Source organism: Echeneis naucrates, chromosome 13 (genome assembly GCF_900963305.1).
Source record: "Echeneis naucrates chromosome 13, fEcheNa1.1, whole genome shotgun sequence".
Classification (NCBI taxonomy): domain Eukaryota; kingdom Metazoa; phylum Chordata; class Actinopteri; order Carangiformes; family Echeneidae; genus Echeneis; species Echeneis naucrates.
Genome location: NC_042523.1, coordinates 22,805,047 through 22,822,922, shown reverse-complemented (window position 1 = coordinate 22,822,922; position 17,876 = coordinate 22,805,047). Strand labels below are relative to the sequence as shown.

Below are 17,876 nucleotides of genomic sequence, written 5' to 3'. Positions count from 1 at the left end.
CATTCAAAGCTTCCTCATTGACATTCTGCTGCTGGCCTGGGAGCTAACCGCCGTAGCCAGCAAAACGACACCAAGCCAACAAAGCGCAACACAGCCAAATATTTAAACACACACATATGCACTTCTAAGGAGGATGAGGGGAGGGAGAGGGTGAGGGGGGAAAAAGGGAGGAAAAAGTGAAAGTGAAAACTTTAGTTACCTGTAGCGACCTGAAGCTTCCCTTCAGCAGCACAAACACAGATCACACACAGACACACCAAATGGAGACAACAAGAGGGTGAGAAGAGAAGGGGTGAGAAAAAGAGAGCACCACAATCAGTTAGAGAAAGCCCAGGAACCAATCATTCTGAGCCAAGCAGTGAATTAACAAGCAGCATGCAGAGAATAGGCAGAACTGTGAATCCTAATAAACCAAATCCACATACTCCTGAATCAACAGACTACAGCTCAACTGAGTTTATGACTCTAATACACTTTGACACACATTAAAGGTAATTAACATCCCATTATCATTCCATGCCCCAAGGAAAATGTCAAACTAATGTATTTATTGACTGTATATTTAGTATGATGTCATTATTCTTCTCAGTTTCCCTTTAATGAATGAATATTCCCAACAATGTATAAACCCGTATCAACCCCCCCCCCCCCCCCCCCCCGATAACAGCCCACCCTGCCCCCTGACATATTAGTCAGTTGTGCTGTTAGTACCTGTTGGTGTATAGGTCGGGGCCCTGCTGCAAACTAGAGGAGGAGAGGCAGACAGGACAGAGGTTAAGACAAAAGCACACAATCCGTGCTTCACTCTTCACCCAGTTCTGCATCTTTAGAACTGCACTCACAGTCTGAAATCAGCTGGGTGTGCTCACTTTCTGTGGAAACCACTTTTGCTCAATTTGTTCCGCCTGCTGACCTTTGTTTGATCTATATCATGCCTTCACATGCAATCAAGAAAAACGATAAATAAAGCTGTGAACCCTGTGAATAATTTCACCGAGTGAGTGCTGATCAATTACAACAAGAGAAATTGGAGCCTCCTGCATTTGCTCGAGTCATTTGGCAGCATTCAGGAGTTAATAGCTGAAGTCATATTAAAGGCCAATGTGAGCATTTAGAAGTTTCAGTGAGACAGTGAGCAGCATTTATGCCAAACTTACACACAAGAACGACTGCAGCATGAAGTAAAGATCTTGACGCTCTCTACCCAAGTTTTTTTTAATCCAGATTAGTTTGTCCCTCACTCTGATAAAATTGAGGATCAGGAATGGAGGAAAACCAAACTTAGATTTACATCATTCCTCCAGAATGAACAGAGTGTGAGCGGATAACTTCACTTGGATGACTTGATGAACTCCTGCTTCTGATTTATATAAAAGGAGACATTTTGTGTGTGTGGCCCAGCCTACCTGTCGGGGTTGTGGTGTAGGGTTCATTTGTGGAGGCGGCGGAGTAGCAAACACAACAGAAGGGGGCTGCCCCGGGGGGAACGAGGACTGAAAGACATAGGAAGTGATATCAACATCAGAAGAGTGGCACGCAGGAGAAAGAGGGAGGTGATGGGAAGGAAACCGGACAAATGCTCAACGAGTGCAGCTGCTGTGCCAATATTTATGTTCTGGTTAATTTGTTGTGTTTCATAATACCAGCATCTTTTCATTGCTAAGCTAATGTAGAGCAGACAAAATGGAAAAAACTCGAACATAAGTAAGGGAGGGGGGGTTGAAAGTTTCTGAATTAATTATTCTTATTAAAGCACCACATGGGTAACCACAACATTTGATGGCTGTTCGTCAGCTGACAATTTCAGCCGTTACGTTGTGGCACTTTCTGAGATATACTTGCGCCTGCTGCGATCGCTCCCCTCCAGAAAAAAAAAATGCATTGTTGTGTGATCTGCTTTTCATTATGTGCACAAAAATGTCATTACATCAGCCTTTTTTTTCCTTCCACAGAGAAATAAAGTGGGACAGAGCAACACGCCCTTCAAGAGCCAACACAGGGAAGTGAAAAAGCTAGAATTGTTACCTGTGACAGGCCAGGGGAGGGGGCAGGGTGGGGGGTGGAGGGGGGTCCTGTTATAGGCTGTGGTGCTTTATTCATTTCATGGAGTTCTGCATGGGGAGGCAGATGTGGGCCTGTGTACAAATCTGTAGAAAGAGACAACAGGTGGGAGTTAATGAGTTACTGATGCAGCAACCTAACACAAGATGTAACAAAAAGGAGCAGATGTACTTTCCTTTAGTATATCTTTGAGGAGAAAAATGAACTCATGTTTAAACAGGAGGGTAAACATAAAGCTGAGGCTGTTATCTGCTTACTTACATTTACGAATCTTTTCAGGTCCAAAGTCTGTTCACGCTGAGGAGTCGTTAGTCCTGAGACAGCAAGAGGGGAAAAACCTTGTCATCAAAGAGCATGCACCGGCAAATAGCACATTTAAGACTGTTTACAGCAACCCTAAGAACTTTTTTTTCAATTAAAGGTTGCTATGGGACACACCACACAGACAGATGTTTCTGATGGGGTCCAGAAAAACAGCGCAGATTTCTGTTGATATGAAACAGAAGTACATCTTCCCTTAGTTCATTCATGATATTTATTTCTTGAACACTATGTATCCGTCTTCATTTCCAATGATAGATTCGATCCAGCAGAACACAGACAGAACAAATCCTCCACAAATATGTCGAAATATGGTCTCGCATTCTTGTGTGAATCTTCAAGGGTGTTTGGAATCACTGTCATATTGGAAATTTGTTCTCTTGCCAAGCGCTCCAGCAGCGGGTATAATCTTTTCATCCAGAGTTTGGGAATAAAACTCTATAAATGTCATCTCCCCTACACCTTTTTCTCTCACTCCCACCTCCATGTTTCACAGTAGACAGTCCATGTGATGGTCCTGGCCAGGGGCCTCATTTATAAAACTGTGTAGGATCGTTACTAAAAGTACGTACGCCCAAAAGCCATGGGTCAGAGTCATGATGAATTTGTGTAGTCATTCCGACTTTCCTACCTGTGAAGCTCTTTTGGTTGCTTTGGATTTATATTTAGGATCATTGTGCTCATCAGCTTGCCAACACATTCTCCCATCAAGTCTGTTTTTTTTATAGATCACAACCTTTGCATGATAAATTGATAAATGACGCCACAGGTCAACACAGATATGCTTTGACCTGACCACAAAAAAATAAATACATGCCAACCACCATCAGTGTTCTGTTCTTTGGTACAATGCATTCCTGCAGTTTTGTAAGTGATGGTTTTCTTCCTTGATGGGATGCAAAGAGGTTAATTTTATGCAACGTCCTTCACGCAGTCTGATCAGACACTTGAAAGGCCATTTCCGCTGATAATCCTTGTGGCCAGTCAGGAAGTATTTATCCATCTGCTGTTCGATGCAAGGTTGTGTAAATGACAAACTGCGTGAGGGAGGGCCCTGCACCTTGTTACTGGTGATATGGCTCACCATACACATCCTAACCAATTAGGTTTCAGCTCATGTCTAGTAGGAAGCTTGTGCTCTTGTGCCCTCTCCTTTATGAGGCCTCACATTTTAGTTTCTTTCCTGTTCAGTCATTAAATTGCCACGTGGAGCAACACTGAATTTAAATAGCCTCATTCATTCATCCATCTTCTACCGCCTATCCATTTCTGGGTCATGGGGGGTTTTTAAGCCAATCCCAGCTCACATTGGGCAAGGGCAGGAACACACCTTGACATACAGGTATATATTTTTGAAATAAGGATTGATCACAGTTTTAAAACGATACCACAAGAGTAGTTTCCGGATTCTACAGTAATCATCATCCTTTAGTTATACAGTCCTCCCAATAGTGACACATTTGGTATTAGTAATCTGTATTTATAGACTACATTATATCTGCCACTGTCACACACGTACACCCCCATTCCCTGACACACACACACAGAAGCAGCAGTGTGAAAAGCCTGAGTCATGATGAATCATGAATTTTCTTTTTCTAAAGAAAAGGAAATCACGGTGCAGAAATGGTTGTAATCGGCACTGTTGCCATGACTATATCTGCACACAACCAAAAGGAGACCAATAGACAATGGATTTAAAATGAGTGAAGCTTTTCATAAAGCCAGATGAAATCTCTGGCTCGGGAAAAAAAAAAAAACACTGGTCGGCTCAACTCAGGGCACTAAAGCCTTGGGCTTGGAGAATGGCAGGAAAATAAGACAGGGCGAAGATCTGATTGTGTGTAAAATGTAACTTCCAACCATCTTTACAAATTAATTATCTATTGTGAAAAAGTAATTTGTTTCTTTAACCAATCCTAAATTGGTTAAAGGAACTCCAGAGTACTGAAAGGTCACTCTTCAAAGGCTCATCCACAGACAGAAAGCTTGTCCAACTTAGCAGGGCTGGCTGGGGGATGAAATGTTGAGTAAACAATCTCATGGTTAAAAGGGTCTCAGTCTCACAACCTACACTGCCTCAAGGGCTTTATTCCTCTCACTCGCAAGCACACCTCTTAGAAACCTATTGGTGTTGGCAGAAATGCTTCACCCTAAAATTCAGAGACATGGCCCGATTCTTGAACACTTCCTGTGGCAGTGACCTAAACCTGCAGTGCCACACAGGTTAGTCTGCAGTATTTAAGAAAACGAGCCAATGAATACAAAATCCTCTATAGAGTCTGCAGCACTGCTAAACTGTCAAAGAGGGACTACAGCAGAGGCCCTAATTTGTGGGTTTATGTGAGCTAATACAAGCCACCCCCACCCCACTAGTAATCACACAGAGTCCAGTCATTCGAGCTGGTCTGACATGCAGCACCATGGAGATCCAGCCATCAGCACCACTGCTGGTAAAACATGCTCATTCAACTGTTGCATAAGCCTCTGCATGCACTCCCATGACCCACTAAGGAGTGGAGGGGAAGAACATTTTGTTAAAGACGCTGGCTATCATTTCACTTATAGTATGGTGGGTGTAGTCTTGGTTAAATGACTGTCTGTGCATGCATGCATGCATGAGCTAAACTCACACTACTTTACTGATTTAAAAAAGTGCTTCCTGCTTTTTGTAAATACCCCTGATTCTGAGAACTAATTAAACTAGGTAGCTAAAAAATTTCAAAACATGAGTCACTGGTTTTGTGAGGTCACGGCCTACTGCAGAGTCAAAGATACTTTAAAGGTCCCACAATTTACAATGCACATACTGATTCCTCAGCGGAAATACTGCAAGTCTATTGCCCCTTATTGTGCTTTCAGTAACTGCCCTGTTGATTACAACTAACTGACCCTGAAATGACAGTCTGTACCTGTCACAGGGTTGGCTACGGTAGTAACAGTGACACAAAAAGCTCCAATGATGGAAGGCTTCACCACAGTCAGCTGGACCATTTTAACTGTAAAACTAAAGCTGAAATTAAGCTGTCAACCCTTTAAAGGTATGGCTGACACATTGATAACAGATTAGGCCTCAAATCAAATATACTGAAGAGAAGGGAATATGAAACTTTGTCCAAGGACACTGCACACTGCGTTTCCCGTGTTGCAAACAAATAACATGTGAGGTTAAAACAACCCCTATCCACATCTTTTAAAACTTCACGCCTGAGTTTCAAGTGCAATGCAAGATAATTACATTATAAGAGTTAATATCTCCAACTTTAGGGCCACTCCAAACTGTACCAGTTACAGTACTCCCTAATGACAAGTAATATCCTGGTGAAAAATTGGTGGGCTGCTCCTTTAAGACAACTAACTGCTTACAGGCCAAAGAAATTATGTACAAAAACGAAGATTTAAAAAATACCGGTTTTCAAGTGACAAGCAGTAGTAAATGTGGTTTCAGTCTGACATCTGAAGCTGAGAATGATGCAATGACAGTGAAAGTTTAGCTCCAATGACACAGCATCACAGCCTGCCCCTGACCCCCACCCGGACCGGACACATACCTCTGGTTAACCCACATTCTGCCAAAACAACTGGCTTTGAATTTTCACAACAGAAAGCCCAGTAGTGCCCTCGTGCCTGGCAAAATGTGACGCCGCCAGCTTCATCCGTTTCCTCTGCTTTAAAACCTGATGAAGCTCACTGCATCATGTCCCCAAAAATACAGGAGCAAACACCGGCCCATATTAACTGTGTGTCATGCATGAGAATTAGCACCCATTCTGGACCCAGATCCAGAGCTGAGGTCAGCCCTGCAGTCCTGAACACCTGTCTCATTCCCACTGCAGTAAACACAGCAGCTCCTCTAAAACAAAAACAACACTGACAAAGCAACGAATCCAGAGACACAATTAGGCCAAGTGACAGCTTAGTGGGACACTTTTTCCGTGACACAGGGGCGTGTCTGGTTGTCTCCTCATGCACACAAACCACGACAATTACAGCTTTTTTGTTTTGTTTTGTTTTTGCATGCGATTGCAACTAGAGCACAGGTTCTTGCAAATAAAATAAAAAGCCTGTGTTGTGGTTGTTAGCCGTGCTGCTAACTTTTCTCGCTAGGCCCGATCTGAATCTACCACGTGGTTTCTCCTGCTGTTGGCGCGATGCACACACACAGCTGCCGGCTTCATGCCAGCCACACCTCAGCCTCACATCACACTGTGACAACCGGCTATTAAACACACAAAAAAAGAAAAGAAAAAACACAAAACATACCGGGAGAAGGGCGTTTCAGAGAGGGAGGGAGGGGGTCGGTGAATGGGAATACCAGCTTGGATAACTGGAGGAGGAGGTTAGCTCCATGTTGCATCCATATTCAGCTGTGTGTTCAATGGCTAACTGTAAGAGAGCTGACACAACGGTGTCGTGACAAAACAAAACAGAAATAAAGAAAGAAAATGAAAGAGGAGTAGTGAAACTAGACGGACTGAGTCAGCCACCTCTGGTTGGTTTCGCAGCCAAGCATCTCGCCCAGTCTTGTGTGTGTTATTGACGTTTGTTTGTGTGTTTGTTTGTTTAGCAGCAACATCACCACCACCACACTGCGACAAGGCTGCGTTTGTACTGATGCATTACTAAGGGATGCAGTTTGTTTAGGGATGCTGATGCTGATGGTGGTGGTGGTGGTGGTGGTGGGGGTCCAAACATTTGCCAAGTTCTTGGGCAACTCCCATCACAGCTAACCTGAAGGAGCGACGACCTGTCAAAGGTCTTCATGGTCCAAAAACAAGCCTCCAGCTCAAATCGCTTTCTCATCCGATAAAACTACCGACGGATGCTTCACAGCTCCTACAGACACACATTCGCGATTGTCCGGGTAACAAGGGATAACCTGGATGCTTTTAAAACAAACAAACTAACAAAACAACACGAAACGGTTCCAGATTGCTTGGCCGCCAACTTGACATCGTCATCACATGGTTGCGGAGATCAGGTTCATGGAGTATGCGTGTTATTTACAATCACAGCCGTCAACACACGTCTCTCTTCACATGATGCCACGCAGGCAAATACGCGCACACAAGCATCCTTCACGTCTCAGTGGCAAAAAAATAAATAAATAAAAAATAAACAAGACAAAACGCGGCGACGAAACACAAAAACTGGGATTTTGTAACCGACCCGCTGCCTGTGTAGCCTGCTGTGAGGCTAGCTAGCAGCTAGCACGAAATTACGCTAACCGGCGAAAACAACAACAACAACACTGCGACGCGACAGTCGCTTTGTAGCTTATCGCGTACATAACACACACAAACACAAATATTACAATGTGTTTTTGTTTTTAAAAAAATTAAAAGGAAGGGGCAAACCAGATGGCTCCACCCGGCTGTCTGTCGGGATGTTAAGCGGGCTAGCCGGGCTAGCTAAAGTGAAGAAAGAACACCCACGTCGCCTTAGCACGGGATGCTAGCAAACGAGCTAGCTAGCTAATCCCTGAAAACACAGCAGGAACACTGAAGAAAGTCACCGCAGACAGATCTATCTCCGGATTAAAAAGGTGAAACGTACATTACAATATCCCAACAGGGTCTCCTAGTGTCGGTGACACGGCACTTTATCTGGGAAATTAGACATTTTAGTAAAGAATACGGCTCAGGACCGCGGCGTTACCTTTCTCTCCTTGAGTCCGCAGAGCCGGACGGACGGAAAATCTTCCCGGAAGCCGGTAGGAAGGTAATTCCGGCAAAATCCCGTCACGTGAAACTTTCCCAGCAATAATCATGTTCTCAGATGGAAATAAGCAGTTGTCATATCTTTATTGTGTTTGTGTGTGACAAACAAACAATGTCAGTATCACTGGAAACATTTAAGCTCGGTCACGATTTCCATAATCGTAATATCTATAAATAAAATTGCATTGATTTATGTATTTATCTTGTTGGAGGCTATTATAGGTAACATATGTTCGTGCAATTTCTGCTATCGTCGATTGCATAACGGGCTTGCATGGAGCAACTATAAAAATCAAGTTTTTCAGTAGACTAAAATATTCCTCACACACATCTCATGCCAAAGAAAGTTTTGTGTTGACCCTGATTCATAGACACACAGATATAAGTGGACTGATATCAAAAGCTTCAGCAGTATCCGACAGACACAAGGATGACTGTGCATATTTAATGACAGCAGGGAGCTGCAATCATTCATTTTCCATCGACTAAAAAAAGCTCAGTTGATTGTCAGACTTGCAAAAATAAACCCTTAATTTGAAAATATATAATTACGGAAAAAAACTACTGCTGCCATTGACTTTCCTCCATATATATATATATATATATATATATATCTTGTGTAATTAGCATTTTTTTATTTTTCTTTTCCACAGTTGCTGCTTCTTATGGAGAACTTGCAGCCGGATTAATTTGAATGAGAGAGCTGTGACTTTTAGTGAATTGTAACCAAGTGTCATGACACACTTTGCATCAAAATCAACACAGCACAGTCATCACATTTCCAACATCGGGGTCAGAGTTTTTATTTTCAATTCAACCTTGTACAGTACTGTAGCAAACATAAGCCCTTACCCGCCCAACCCGCCTCCCTCCAAAAGACAACACATATGATGAAGAATACATACTTTTAAATGCTCTAATTACAAAAAAAAACCTTGAGGATGTAAATAGTGAAAAAAAAAAAAAAATCTGAAGCACTGATGAGGACTGAGCAGTGGTTCATTTACTGATGGCTGAAACGTATACAGGTGAACAGTTTCCACTTTTCAGTCAGCCCCTGGTACGTCAAATAGCTGATTTAGTTTATGTGAGAGAGATGGGTCAAACTTAGAGCAATGAGGAAACCACGTATGCAGAATGGATAAGGTCCCAGTTTAACCTTCTGTGTTATACCAGTCCAATTAACCAGACCCCAAGCATTCATTTTTAATGAGTACTGGAGCTGGGCCACAGATGACAGTGAGATGACAAAGCAGGGGAGAAGGATAGGCCTGCCTTGCTCTTGTTGGCCATGCAGTGAACAACTAAATATGACAACTGCCAGAAGCCACAGAGGGCTATCCTTATAAACATAGGCCAGTGAGAATGCTGTTTTTTTGTTTTTTCTTTGTGGGGGTGCAGTCTAGGTTTCATAGTTGGGGTTCTTGCGGAGGATAACAAAGCCCTCCAGGATGGGGGTGACAGGAAGGTACTCCTCTGTGGCCAATTCAGCCCTCTCTCCGTGAGCCAGCAGCACCGGCGTGGTGTGAGTCTGGAAACCTGTGATGGCTTTTGGCTTGCCTGCCTGACCCACTACATCCACAGCCTGGACACAGGAAAAAAAAAAATTATAAAAAAAAATTATGACAACTGATTAATTCCATAAACACTGCAGTCTGTGTATTATCCACAACATTACCTGTCCAACTCTGACAGACACAGGCAGTGGTCGGAGCTCCTCATCGAATGTGACCAGCATACGTGGCTGCATGGCCGCTACCAGGCCGTAGAGAATGTAGTGAGATTTGCCAAGGATGACTGAAATACACACAATGAGCACCAGGGGCAATATGAACACAGGAAAATCATTAATGAACATAAACATATAATCGCACAACCATAATGGACGATGTCAAGTGTTTGGAAGCAGAGAGCTGAAGCAAGTGCAGGAGGAGGAAAATAAAACTGACTGTTCTTAACATCAAGGAAGGAAACGAGCACGGTGAGCAGTCCAGCCACGGCAACCTGGCTCATCAGCTGCCTGTCGCTATGGTAGGGACAAAGTGTCAGTGTGCCTTTCCCCAAATGAGTCAGACCCTGTAGAGGCACAAACAGCAGAGAGGCAATAGTCACTAACAAACTGTCTGGTACAGAGTGCCTTTTGTGCTGCCACCCACCTGAGCCAGTCGGACCATGAAGAGATTGTTAGGGTCTTTGGCGTGATACTGTGCCAGCTGCCGCAACATGGCGGCCAGACGGGCGTTATTTGTGCCTGAAAAAAATTTGAAAAAATGAATGGTCTGTTGAATGTGTCGAGGAAGGTGACACTAGAGTCTCTCCCAGAAGAGGCGGCATTGGGCATCTCTGAAAATGGCAAATATGTAACATGTAACCTTTAAGCATTCAATGCTATTTCTACTAAAAAAAAAATAAATTAAAAAAAAAAAAAAATCAAACAAACCTTAAGTTGTTTCAGACTTTAACAAAGGAAATTAATACATTTCAAGAGTTTTATTATTTTCTGCATTTGAAAGCACAATATAATATACACATAATAGTACAATGCAAACAGCACTTACAGACCATAAGCAGATATTTTAATCAGAGTAGCTATAGCATTTTATTCGTTGTACCCAATTTACTCAATCTTATCTTGACAGACTTTTAATTAATGTTTTTTATTTTATTATTGAATGGTATCAGCTTTATTAGCTGCACCTTCTATTAAGCTAAATCACAAAGGTCTAACAGTGACACTGGTTCTGTGACCAAAGACCACAAAAACCAGCCATTTATACGAAATATGCTACTGGGTACGAAGGCCTTAAACTTCAGTATCTTAATGCACCTTGGCAGTCAACACTGCACATGTGAAAAGCCCAGAGTCCGACTTACCACTGCCCACCATCCCCATGGCAAAGATGGAGTTGTGGGATACCTCGGGGTCAGCATCATGGGAAAACTTGCTGAGGGTGTCCAAGATGTTAAGACGAGGGTTGGACACGGAAATGAGAGCGAGGGCGAGGGGGACTGCTCGCCTCAGTGTGGGCTCACCATAACGCAGCTGACAGAGACAAAGATGATGAAAAATAGCTTTAATTGTTTTAGTTGTTGACCTAAGGTCACAGTATAAACAGTTGTCAAATGGCAGAAGGGGACTATTTCTTAGTTCGTAGTCAGATTCATGAACGATTGTTGGATGAGGAACAATAAAGTAAGTTGAGTAAATGTAAACAGGAAATAAGAGGTTGTGAGCTGAGCAAACATATCAATAGAACAATGAATAATGTCCTGAGTTAAGGTAAACAAAAACAAAACTAAAGGATTGACAGTAAGCAGTGCTACTAACCAGATGTCCAAATGTCCGCAGTGCCATTTCAGAGCCAATCTCCTCCCCCATGGCAATTAGGGCAATACCAAGAACAGCAGCACCCTGACGGGAAAACATTTCCCACTTAGAAACCACTATGGGCATCTGTCGTACAGCTGATAAACTATATACGAAAAGATATGTATAAATAGTACATTTATGAGGATAATCATGATAAGCGAACCCTTACCTGGTGGGAGCCCATGTCAGCAGAGGAATCTTTCTTGTCCTTGTCTTTCTTATCCTTCTTGTCTTTGTCCTCCTCTTTTTCTTTCTCCTTAGCTTCATAGTGCTCACTGCAGATATGGAGAAGCTGCTGCACCTTCAGCACATTACCAGATCCTGAAATTTAGATGCGATAGAGTTATTGAGACGTTATGAGTGCAAATTATTGCAATCCAGGGAAACAGTAGATTAAATCTGTAGACTTAGTACAGGTTTATATGGTTGATTTACATGAGAAATGGAGTTGTGCATAAAGCAGAGGTTGAATAAGGAATATCTTTATGTATGCCAACAACTGGATCACTTTGGAATAGCTGGGGGCAACAGAGTACTCTGAGGCTGACCTGCATATGCACAGATATCCACTAGTGTGTTGGCAAAGCTGCGGAAGGGTTCAGGTACAACCTGCAGAGCTGCCAGGGTCGTCTCAATTGCTTCCCCTTTACCTAAGGGCAGTGGAAGACAGAGAGAGAGCAGTTATAGCAACATAACAGAGCAAGGTGACAGAAAAACAGATACAGTGCCCCTCTTGTCCCCTCTTGCACTTAATTCTGGAGCTTGTGGCTCCCTTTACCTACCCAGGTGGTTGAGTCCCAGACCTAAAGGCAGCCAGCGGGCATATGTGTCCTTCAGCTCCTGTTCGTTCTTCTCCATGATGGTCTGAACAATGGTGGAGGTCACGTCGCCATTACATGATCCTACTGCGATCATACCGCATGCCAGTGCTGTCACTCCAACCACCTGGAGATTAAAACACACAAACATCTGAATGCTGCCAAACTGAACATGTGTCAAAAGAGGTCTTAACACAAAGCACACAGCCATACCTCCATACTGGATTTGGAGTCTCCCATGACTGGGAGAAGCAGAGAAAGGACATCTTCTCTGTTGGAGCCAGCGTAGGCCAGGCCCAGGCTGAAAACACATGTACAATACACATTTTAAAATCCAATACAAATACAATTTATATATCTAAAAAAAAAAAATAAAAAAAAAAAGATGTCTGCAGCATCGTATCCTATTCATCCCTTCAGCTTTCTATGTGTGTACATTTCTTCTCACCCAAAGATGGCTCCTATCCTCATGACATTGCTGTTGTGGAGGACATAGTCAGAGAGCAGGGCAAGTGCTGGATCACATTCGTTCCTCACACCAGAGTTTACGATGCCACAAGCCAGCAGGGCACCAGACTGCAAAGAGAGAGATGATGCAGGGTAAAGATGAGCATGAAAAACACTGAGGGCTTTATATCTTCAACAGTAACAAGCCTGAGAATAGCTTATGTTGTTCAGGAAGTCAGATTCACAAGCTAATGTAATGTAACAACCTGGCTGATTATGAAGCGCAGTTGAGTTAGGACAGTGATCCTTGTGATGACTCATCCTAACAAGACAGGGCTAATGCCTCTGCAGATCAGAAACGTCAAACTCAGTTACGAAAATGTTTCCTCAGCTTTTTACCTTAATGTAGTCCTCCGAAGAATAGAGGTATTTGTCAATCTGAGTCAGACCCCCATCCACATCCCACAGCAGGATCATACCCAGGGAAGCTGCAGCACTCAACATGCCTGAAGGACATTTACATTGTTGTTAGCCTCTGAACAATAAAACAAGAATGCATTGACTTTCAAACAACAGAATATAAGCATGTCAACTTATCAGCTGAGTCAAGAATCCACTGAGGAGTATGGCTATAAGTCTCAATGAGGACTGGATTTGTGTGTGTTATCTTTTACCGTGGTCCTTGTTTTTGTATAGCCACTTGTTGCCGTCGTCTGTGAGCAGTTTGTCCTGTCCAAAAGCTGCGTTGACAAAGCCGTTCACGAAGGACGAGGCCAAATTCATACGAGCTGAGTCCACCTGGGAACCACTGCCACCAAATCCTGTCATGTACAGACAGCATTAGTATCATCCAATGCGGCTAAAGCAGGCGCGGTCACCATGAATGAGCACAAACAAAATCAAGTTCAACTGCCGCAGTGCCCAGTAAAAAACACAAAACAAAGCATCCAACCAACTGCACATACTCACTGTTGTTTTCCAAGTGTGTTTTATAGATGTCATCTGGGACTTTGGGTTCCATGATGTCCAACTGGGGAGGACAGGCAAAAAAAAGTGAAGTGTTAATTAATGTGAAATCTGTTGTGTCACACTGAGAAACAAAAAGCTCTGGGAAAGCTAACTACTGAATTTATAATCCCCCACCTGCTGATGTGAATAATACATCATCATCATCATCATCATCCCTTCAGTTCTCTCCTCTAAAATTTTCCATCACCTGGGATAAAAGTAGCCAACCATTCCACATTATATCCCTCAAATATTATTTTACTAGAGTATGCCAAATAGTTGTTTCATTCATCAGAAATTATTTTAAACTTTTTATAAAAGAGGCAAAACATTTGACGTTATGACAGCTTTCCTTCATCATTAGAGATGCACCACTCCATTATGTTAGAGTCATGACATGATCAGCAGTCAGCATTCTGACCAACAGTTACATCATCATTAGGGCGTCTCAGCCACAGCACTTCTGATTTATATTACTTTACAATGATGGTGGTGTTAATGTCAAAATAAAGATTTTAAATTGGTGGGGAAGCACCAAGCATAGCAGCCAATATCATTAGATATTATCAGGTAAGGTAGAGGAATCAGTGCAGGTTGAGGAAGTAGATTCAGTGTCTCATAACAATTGGCATTTTGCAACAGTTAAAAAAAACAAAAACAAACAAACATATTCACTCCATTTAACATGGAACTTAAAAATCATAGAACAAACAATGCTGCTGGTTAAAAATGCAGAATCAGCTGCAGAGCTGGGCGCAACAGCATATTAATCTTCGATACCACATTTTTTCCAGCCTCACTATGTTTCTTTTAAGCCTTCCTCCCTCCTACCTCTCGGGCCAGGGCCAAGAAGTTGCTGTTGAGCTGTACGTTAGACATGATCTCTGTCAGGTCCTCATAGTCCTCTACATCCTCATTAAGCTCCAGGAACATGCCATGTCGACCCAGCATAAAGGCCATCTGCTTCTGGATGACACTGCAATGGCCAAAGGGATATGTGTCTTTCATAAAAACTAAGAACCATGACAAGGGGATGCATAATTCCAAAGAAAGGTTAAAATACTGATGGAAAAAGTAGTACCCCAAAATATTTCTGATCAAAAACTCCAAACAAACAGTGTGCTCATCCACTTATGCCCTATAGAAATATCCAGTTTAATGGTGCTTACATGTCTTTGCAGGATGTGAAAATGTTTTCAACCAGCTCCACATCGTTGAGCATCAGGGCCAGTCGCAGTGCCTCTGGATAACGGTTAAATTTTCGGAAGATGTTCAGGGCACATCTAAGCAGTGCTGAATTTTCTGGTTCAGGAACGTAACTCACACAACTGGAAGAGGGGCAGAGGAAGTCAAGGGATTAAATACCAAATCTCAAATAACCATTTTATTAATATGCTTGAATATGGGTTTTGTATTTTCTGAGCATCACAAAAGCTAAGTTCACCTGGTGAGATAAAGGCAAACTTTGCCATAAGCGTTTTCATCAATGTAGTTCTCCAGCATGTCCAGCCTCTCAATCTCCATTAGCAGGTCGCACGCCTCGTGCTCAGCATTGTGAGCCATGTTGTAGGGCACAATCTCCTTCACTAGTTTCAGCAAGGTCTCCTGCTGTGTCTTGTCATTCTCTTCCACCTCCTGCCACTCCTTAGCCACCTCACCAGCCAGGTGCCTAGAGGGTCAGACAAAAATAGGACACCATGAAACAAGCTGAAGAGCAAATAATATCAAAAATTTCCCCACCACTGCCTCCATTGTGTATGTCTATAGGTTTTTCCAACAAATTTAACAGTGAAGCCCAGCATGTAAACAATAAATAAAGCACCAAAGAGTTGTATTCCTTGGTTTAAGTTACTGCTTCATCAACAGCCACAAGACATCTAAATATATTATTTTTGAGTATCTTACCTAACATATTCATGTCCCCAGGAAGCCAGCTCTTCCTGTGAGCCCAGCAGACGGTATTTCAGGCATTCCCTCTCACCACTCATAGTCATAGCCAGTACTGACACCACATCAGCACAGAAATGCTGCAGAAACAAACATCAACAGTTTGAACAGCTTTCCATTGAAAACAATGACTGATAAAAGTCAATGCATTCATGACATTATGGTGCCATCTGTATAACTGTACCTTGCACTCTCCAGGAGCCATGCCCTCATAGATCTCTTTGAGCTTCCCATAGTGTGGGCGCAGGAACTTGAGGGGCTTGGGTACTGAAGTCATGGAGGTGGTTGATGAGCGGATGAGTCTGCGCAGCTCTTCCAATGCAGGACGGTGCAACGCTGTGTTCTTCTCCTGTATATTTAGAGAAAATCATGAGGCCTTTTTTTCCTGTATCAGAGATTTTACATCCTGACTGAACGAGAGGAAAAAGAACACCAAAATGTGACACTCACACTCAACCTCTCCACCATCATCTCCAGGTCCTCTTGTAATTGCTTGTCTTCCTCTGACTGAAGTTATGAAAGAAAAAAAGAATTATTTTAATTCATGATGATGACAGTGATGCTTCTTTTCTTATGGTGCCTTGTAGAAACTAGACATCAACACTTTAAAAACAGCCAGCTACATAACATACATACAGTTGAGTACAGCAACATAACTAACATAACATAATTGTTTTGAATAGAGGAAAAAAAACATCTCCTCATAGGGGTACGGGTTCATGTCGCCTTTCTCACATAACTAGGCAGATATCTGAACTTCTGGTAAACACAACTAAACTTTGACAGATGAAGATTTATCAAGTTTTCTTGTATTTCTTGTGTAACTGTATTTGTTTGGGGACAATAAATACACAGAACTACATAATTAGCCAAAATTCAATAATCCGACTAGCGACACTTGGCTAAACATTGCAAATGAGCAGCGTCTCAGTTTGCTTTTAGGATTTATACTAAACTGAGGTTAAAGGCGTGTTAAAGCGTGCCGTGGCAGTTTGTTTTACTTCGGGTTAGCTGCTGTGTCATACGGTGTGTCGCTAAATGCTAACCCCGGCTAGCACATCGGGTTAGCAGCTGACAGTAAGGACAGCAGTGACGTTAGCTTACCGGCTCAGCTAGGCTAGGCTAAAGTGAGCTAACGGAGCGAGTTTATCTGCAAGTTTTTGCTGGGGGGAAAAAAAAAATCACAACACACAAATGAGCCACGGCGGCGACATTTGAGACGGCGAACAATCAGAGAGTGAACAGTTGTTTATTTGTTTAGTGTTTGATAAAATACACCAACTTCGGCCTGCTCATCCATGTTTGTCAAAGCGGCCGTGACTAAGGCGAAATAACAGCTCCGGCTCCTGTGATTTTTTCTTAGCTGACACATGAATGAGAAAAACGGCCCAAACGTACCAGCTCTTGCTCCTCTTTCTTGTCCTTATCTTTATCTTTGGCCTGCTGGCCCTTTTCCTTGTCCTTGGCCTTCTCATCTGTCTTTTCGGGGTGTTTATTCTCTTTCTGTTTTGCCTCCTCCATGATTATAGCTGGATGAACAATTAGCTAGCGAACGGAAGTGAGAAACCGCTTCTTCTTCTTCTACGGTAAAAAAAAATGTGTTGGGTGTACTTCACGTAACTCGGACAAATCCATCGCTTTAAAAACAAAAACAAAAAAAGGTTATGTTGTGTTTACTGACCCTTTAATATTCCTTTAGTTTGTATTCTCAAACATTTGAGGGCAACGTGTTTGGCATAACATTAAAGTAACTCTACAAAATATGCAACAAAACTCTGTTTTTTAAAAAGAAATTTGATGTCGTTCATGAAACAAATAGAATCCAAATAAAAAAGAAGCAGGCGTTTGCTGATAAATATATTATGCAAAAGATAGCACATCCAAAATATAACAAAACATATAGTTTGTGAAATATAACAAAAAAAAAAAAAACCCAAAAAGAATAGTGGGTTTTCAGTGATAGGTATTTGAAGACGGATAACTAATTATTCCTCCGTAGTTTTAATAAAATCATTAGTCTCAATAAGCGTGAGGGATTTACGGGAGGTAATTTATTGAGAGTTCTGTTAAATGTAACGGTTTTTAAAGTAGGAAGCTCAGATTTCCTACGCTCTCTGTGGGTGTTTTAATGTCACAGGAGAGTTTGGTCATATGACCGCATAACAGAAAAAGTAAAAATAAAGA

General features: G+C 42.3%; 2 protein-coding genes across 2 annotated transcripts in view; both read right to left on the bottom strand.

Annotated features, from left to right (window-relative positions):
* The window catches only part of LOC115052852 (eukaryotic translation initiation factor 4 gamma 1), a 32,313-nt gene extending 24,248 nt beyond the window's left edge, over positions 1-8,065 (bottom strand). The window contains exons 1-6 of the mRNA XM_029517256.1: positions 8,041-8,065; positions 2,323-2,375; positions 2,026-2,147; positions 1,407-1,493; positions 712-744; positions 200-220 (exon numbers count right to left, since the gene is read on the bottom strand). Coding sequence (XP_029373116.1) covers positions 200-220; positions 712-744; positions 1,407-1,493; positions 2,026-2,100 — 216 coding nt within the window. The 5' untranslated portion in view covers positions 2,101-2,147; positions 2,323-2,375; positions 8,041-8,065. The remainder of the gene's footprint in view (positions 1-199; positions 221-711; positions 745-1,406; positions 1,494-2,025; positions 2,148-2,322; positions 2,376-8,040) is intronic.
* Positions 8,066-9,487: 1,422 nt separating this feature from the next.
* psmd2 (proteasome 26S subunit ubiquitin receptor, non-ATPase 2) lies at positions 9,488-17,193 on the bottom strand. The gene is made up of 21 exons (XM_029517107.1): positions 17,091-17,193; positions 16,143-16,199; positions 15,877-16,041; positions 15,651-15,772; positions 15,190-15,414; positions 14,915-15,073; positions 14,577-14,721; positions 13,707-13,767; positions 13,412-13,558; positions 13,137-13,243; positions 12,739-12,866; positions 12,504-12,591; positions 12,255-12,417; positions 12,021-12,122; positions 11,642-11,793; positions 11,431-11,514; positions 10,977-11,145; positions 10,259-10,353; positions 10,052-10,178; positions 9,781-9,899; positions 9,488-9,687 (listed from the first exon to the last, which is right to left on the bottom strand). Exons 2-21 carry the CDS (start codon positions 16,161-16,163, stop codon positions 9,505-9,507), a joined length of 2,562 nt encoding a protein of 853 aa, XP_029372967.1. The 5' UTR covers positions 16,164-16,199; positions 17,091-17,193; the 3' UTR covers positions 9,488-9,504.
* Between the last annotated feature and the right edge of the window lie 683 nt (positions 17,194-17,876).

Excerpts from the sequence above, each read along its gene's own strand:
- psmd2 (XM_029517107.1), bottom strand. The coding sequence starts at position 16,163 with ATGATGGTGGAGAGGTTGAGT. Across the intron at positions 14,722-14,914 it reads TTCACATCCTGCAAAGACAT|TGTCATCCAGAAGCAGATGG; the intron begins GTAAGCACCATT and ends TGGCCATTGCAG. Across the intron at positions 9,900-10,051 it reads CTTCCTTGATGTTAAGAACA|TCATCCTTGGCAAATCTCAC; the intron begins GTCAGTTTTATT and ends TGTGTATTTCAG.